Source organism: Limulus polyphemus, unplaced genomic scaffold, assembly GCF_000517525.1.
Source record: "Limulus polyphemus unplaced genomic scaffold, Limulus_polyphemus-2.1.2 Scaffold2530, whole genome shotgun sequence".
Taxonomy (NCBI): domain Eukaryota; kingdom Metazoa; phylum Arthropoda; class Merostomata; order Xiphosura; family Limulidae; genus Limulus; species Limulus polyphemus.
In genome coordinates, this window is record NW_013668140.1 from 26877 (window position 1) to 32696 (window position 5820).

Consider the following 5820-nt stretch of genomic DNA (forward strand, 5'->3'; position numbering starts at 1 on the left):
TGACTAGCTGCCTTCCTTCTAGTCTTACACTGCTAAATTAGGAATGGCTAGCACAGATAGCCCTCATGTAGCTTTGCATGAAATTCAAAAACATACAAACCATTTAAACAAGAAATCTTGTTCTCTTATGTAATTTACATCAGTACTTTATTTTATTAGGAAAGCTTTTGGAAGTACATTTAAAAACAATTCTGTTAACTTCACATTAAAATAAGCTATGACACAAAACACTACTATTTATATTATTTGGGGTCATTCAGCATTGTGTTTACTGTTTATTGGGTTTGTTGATTAATAACTGATAACTTATCTTGTCATAGAGAGATGAGGAAGAACTACACAGTACTGAAAGTGTCCTCAAGGATATGTTGTTTGAAGTGATGTCAAAAATTTGTGTGGTTATTGAAAAACAACCAGCACTTCTACAAAAGTTTCCAGGTTTAACAGAATTGTTTGAAATCAGGTGTGTGTAGACTGTCGAAGTAAGTTACTTGTAAGTTTTACATAAATTATTTTTGGGGATGGGGGGTAAAAAAATACATCATTGTCAGTTTGGGTAAAAACATCATTGTGGTCCAGATCAAGTTAAATCTAATTGATAACAAATTATGTTCTCTTTTCCATAAATTAAAAGTTCTTTTACTTATTTATGTTGTTTGAATACAATAGATTAAAAATAATATTCAATAACTAAGGATTTGAGTCATTAAAATATTTTGCACATTACCTACATATGTAGTAACTTCACATAAAAATGAACTATGGTATTAAACAGTAATAATTATATATCATAAGTTGTTGGGTGTAATGTGTAGGTTGTGGGTTTACATGAAATATATGTTTTTGTGTGGATTAAAATGCGTGTAAAGTTTTTTATTTATACTTGTTTGTTTCATTTTATTATTTTTAAAACTGGAAAATAAGAAGGAAAAGTTAAAATGCAGAATGAGAATTAGAGTTAATCCAGTTTCATCAGGTTGATGGTGGATGTACATAGGTGACAGGTTCTTTATTTTGGATTTCACATATATTGGTCTTAGTGCTTCAGTTATAAGATTATTTTAATACATACAATTTACTAAACTATGCATTTATTAGTAAGTTCTAGTTTTGTTTATTATCTCCTTTTTTCTAGAATGTAAGCTGAATTTCTTTATTACATCTTATCCATTTGCTTACTAGTCATATACTATTTGTTTCTTATTTTTGTAATGGTTTTTATTTTTTGATGGATTCTTTTGGATTATTTGGTAAAAAAAATAATACAAAGTCCAGTCCATTAATAATAATAAAAACATCTTATTTATTCATATGCAAATTCTACATTTGCATGATTTCACAAGCTAATCATTGGCCTAAACTTTTAAATTATGATAAGCAGTCACTTATTTGTTAATTTTTGTATTTACAGTACATCTTGTATCTCTATTACTTTATTGAAAATATAATTCAGATGTTAAATCATTTGCTCATCACATGAACTCTTGTGAAACAACAGTAAAAATGTCTAAGTTAAAAAACATATTCTAAAACAGTGTGATTAAAGGTTTCATTTACTTTCATGTATGTACATAGAGGTGATGTAACTTGTATTCTAATACCATACTGGTAATAAATGTTTTTTAAAATTGAATTTTTAATTTAAGGGGATACATGCTAGGCATTTCAAATTAATTATTTTATTGATAGGTCTGAAGTGGTTAGTAAACAGAAGGAACTAGAGGTTGTTTTGAAGAACAAAAGCAAACAGACACCTAATGCATCCCTTTCTTCACGTCTGTCTTCACTTTGTCACACTACTCGTCAAAAGGATTCTTTAACTGTCACTTCAGGATTAAAATCCCCTCATCTTTCAATTTTCTCTTCGAAGTCATTGTATGGGAAGAATATTTATCTTGAAACATTTTCAAGGACTGCAAATAGCCCTTCTTTCTCAGGTTATGCACCTTGTAAAAGTAATGGTGTTCAGAAACTTAGTCCAATACCAATCTCTACCCAACAATGTTCACAAAATTCTTCAGCCATGACATCCACTTCTCCGAAAGCCATTAGGCAGCTTACTTTTGGGAAACAAATACAAACCTCTCCTGGAGTTCAGTTTAAAAGTATGCATTCTTCAGAGATTGTTGGACAAAGAGAACTACAATCTTTCCAACCTCATTCATCCAGTGAAAACTCTTTGTTGCACAAGAACTGTGGACCAGAAACACAACAGATTATTGAAAACATTGAAACTCAAAATTTGGATTTTGGAGATGAAGCTTTTATTATAGAAGACCTTGAACAAGGTAACGCATCTAAGGAAGCATCAGGTTAGTATCTACACAACTTCATATATATATAAACAAATGTTACTTTATGTTTGAAGTATGGTACTGTGTAAAAATTGTTATAAAACATTTTGAGACTCTCAAAACTTTCTCACAGGTTATATACTTTGTTTATTTTCATTATTACAAAACAGGTTAAATATTTAATCTAACTCTACCTGTTTTTAATATGTTAAATGCTTTTCATTAATTTCTATGATTAAAGAAATTTCTTTAATAACAATTCTAGTATGACTAAGGAAATGTTTCTTTCTGAAGTCACTTAGAATGAATTATAATTCATATGAGTATTACTGTGACACAACTGTTACATAAAGAAAATAAAAAATGCTAATTCCATCTTACCAAAATTGAAGTTTTTTAGCTGTAACAAAGAGGATAATAGAGTTTGGAAAATAAATATTTTTACACTAAGAGATGCATGTTGAAATAATTCAATGGTAATTTTTCTAAAAATAGTGATGAATAAATATAATATGTGCAGCTAACCCAATCCCTTGGATCAGAGTGTATGTGCAGTATGATTGTCTAGTGGGCCATTTACAACCATCATTTGTCATTCCAGGTGTTATTTCAATGAGGAAAATTGTATTGCATTTGTTTTTGATGCAATGGGTGCATCCAGCACAGTTGTGCTCAGATTAGCTAAGTACCCATGTGGATTATTTTTTTTTCCACTGGATGCCACTGTTCCTTCTCACTTTACTGAGTGCAAGAAAAGACTGCTATTGAACTGAGAGCTTTTTGACAGTTGTCATTTCTATAAAAGTGTCAAAGGGGAGATATTCAATTCAATCCAAATCAATTTATTCAGCATGGTGCAATAAAATCTTATTTATCTATAATACTGACATTAAAAACATATGTGTAAACTGAACAACAACAAATATATACTCAAACACTTTCCTCTTTTATTTGTGTTTTCTGTTCATGTTCCTATCTTATAAATATTTCTTTCAATCAGTTAACAGAGAAAATCTCCTTTTTTCATGAAATTCCTTAATAAAAAGAAACATTTTTGCTCTTATTATTATTATTTTTTCTCAGATTTACCATTCAGCAAATACAAAGACTGATAAAGCAGTGTTGATATTGATAGGAAATTTTAGGAATTGAAAGAAATGAATATTTTTCATGTAACGTACTCTTGAAAAGAAGCATTTTGATATATCTACAATTAACTGTTCAGGAGATAGTCTGTGACATATACAGACATTTGGTTATTATATATATAGACATTATCTTTTCAATTATAACCATTCCCTCATCTATGTGACATCAGTTTTTCTGTTGTGCTACCATGGAAACCAAGTTAGAAAAACAGTTACCTTTCCATAATATTCTAGTTAATAAAAAGAGAGACAAACACAAAACATGAGTTTGTTGTAAATCAACCATTACTGAATGTGTACTTCAATGAAATTTGTCACATGCTGATGAAATCATTAGGGAAAGCAATTTTTATTCAGTAACTGGCTACCAGCTGGTTATAGGAACTTTAACACTATTTTTAAGATCGGAATTAAAACCACCTACATCTGATGAACTGGATCAATCTTTCTTGTATACTCTATGTCCCATGCATTATTGAAACCATACACAGACCTTAGAAAGAAATTGTCAAAGTACAACTTTAGTTTGCCCAGAAACTTGAATGCAGTTTATTTTTCATTATATCATAAAATAAATGACAGGTCTGAAAATACAGGACCTGTGTATATACTACATTCCTCAAAATTTTATGATGGAGAGTTTGAAAAAGAAACAAATCAAAGATTAAAGGAGCATCTGCAACATCCTTCTAATATCTTTTGAAAAACATCTTCAGTGCTGAAATTATATTTAAATAACTGTATGAGACAACAAAGAATTAAAGAATCGTTAGTTATAAAAACAGCTACATTCTTGATGAGGCGTGGAATTCTCTGAATCTAGTCTGGTCCCCCCCCCCCAATAAATGTTTAAACAACTCTATTCAATTAAACAATATCATATTTTTGGGGTTGAGGTTTTCTGAGTAGTCAGTTAGGATCTACTAACTGGACATTCAAGGATACTGACTCACAGAGTGTGTGTTTTGTGTTTCTCTCCAAATTTTGAAAAATGCATAAATCAAAATTTTTTATTAAGCTCAAACAAGTCTAAACAACACAATGTAAAACAAAACACAAGAGCAAGTATGTTTAGTGTATGTGTATAACAACCAATAAAAAATTATTTATAAAAAAACAAGAAATTTTGTTCTTAACCCAATGACCAACGGCTACTAACTTTCTTAGTAGCCAACGCAAGTCTTGCTATACCTCGTCCATCAATAAAACTAGTGGATGAAATTGTTTGAAACTTCATAAGAACTTTCATAAATGCACATAGTTTAAGAAACATAAAGCCTGTTAATTTGATAAATTTAGTTTTTTGCATTATGATCTTTAATATCTTGAAAAATTACATTAGGAAATGGTATTTATAAGAAATGATTATGATATTTATATTTGTTTCAGCTTTGAACTTATTACTTTTTGTGTTTTAGTACATTATTTTAAAATCACTAAAAATTTGTTTCATCCATGAAATGCAAATTTTATCTGTTTTTAATTTTTTTTAATAATCACGTACTCTCCTTATGGTTTTGAGTAATATACAAGACCCTAAAATAATATTTGTAAATAAATCTAACCAATAAATGAATATTTTTATTTTCAACTAGGATTTCATGTTTATATATGTACATAAAAGCATTTTAATTTTGTTTCATAAATGTATTGTTATTTCATATTTATGTTTCATTGCAGCCGTACTTTTGTTTATTGTGCTGAATAAACCGTGGGGTTAGCAGCGTGAACTTTTTACGTTTTCCGTAAACTATCTCACCCCTATTGGGTTTCACTCTCATTCAGCCCAGCGCTGGGGCATTTGAACATTACTGTACATATGATAGTAAGAAAGCTTTTCGGTACTTGAATATCATTTCTTTGAACTTTCAAACAAGTTTATTTCAACATATGTTCGTGTATGTTGTTTCACTATAGAGACAAAACTAATTGCCACTACTAGCAAATGTATGTAACAGTCTACAGTACAGGTGGTTTCAATAACACCGCCTGAGCCTGACCCTAGTTACTTCATACATCCTGTTAGAAAAATTACCAAATGATACAGACACCATAAATTACAAAGAAAATTACTTTACAGCACTTAAAAGATTAGTCCTGGTCACATTCCTCTCATTATAGGCAAGATTTATGTTGGAATTCGAAATTAAGCTCTTCAGTGTATTGAGACCCCAACTGTTAGAATGTCATAGCTTCTTTGTATTTATTGAGACAAATGTATGTAGTCTGTTTCACAACCAACATATGAGTTTTACTGTTGTCACTGAGTTTTAAACCATTTGCAAAATATCATAATAAACTATATATATATCAGTTAGACTGTTTTCATTCTAAAGCAATAACAGAAGTGTGGGTCTCACTACAAAGTAAAGATTGTA

General features: G+C 29.8%; 1 protein-coding gene across 3 annotated transcripts in view; it reads left to right on the forward strand.

Moving 5' to 3' along the window:
* LOC106467214 (Bloom syndrome protein homolog) overlaps nucleotides 1–5820 on the forward strand; it is a 103047-nt gene that overhangs the window by 26135 nt on the left and 71092 nt on the right. For all 3 annotated transcript variants that reach the window (XM_022395348.1, XM_022395349.1, XM_022395350.1), the window contains exons 8-9: nucleotides 321–463; nucleotides 1690–2312. In XM_022395348.1, coding sequence (XP_022251056.1) covers nucleotides 321–463; nucleotides 1690–2312 — 766 coding nt within the window. The remainder of the gene's footprint in view (nucleotides 1–320; nucleotides 464–1689; nucleotides 2313–5820) is intronic.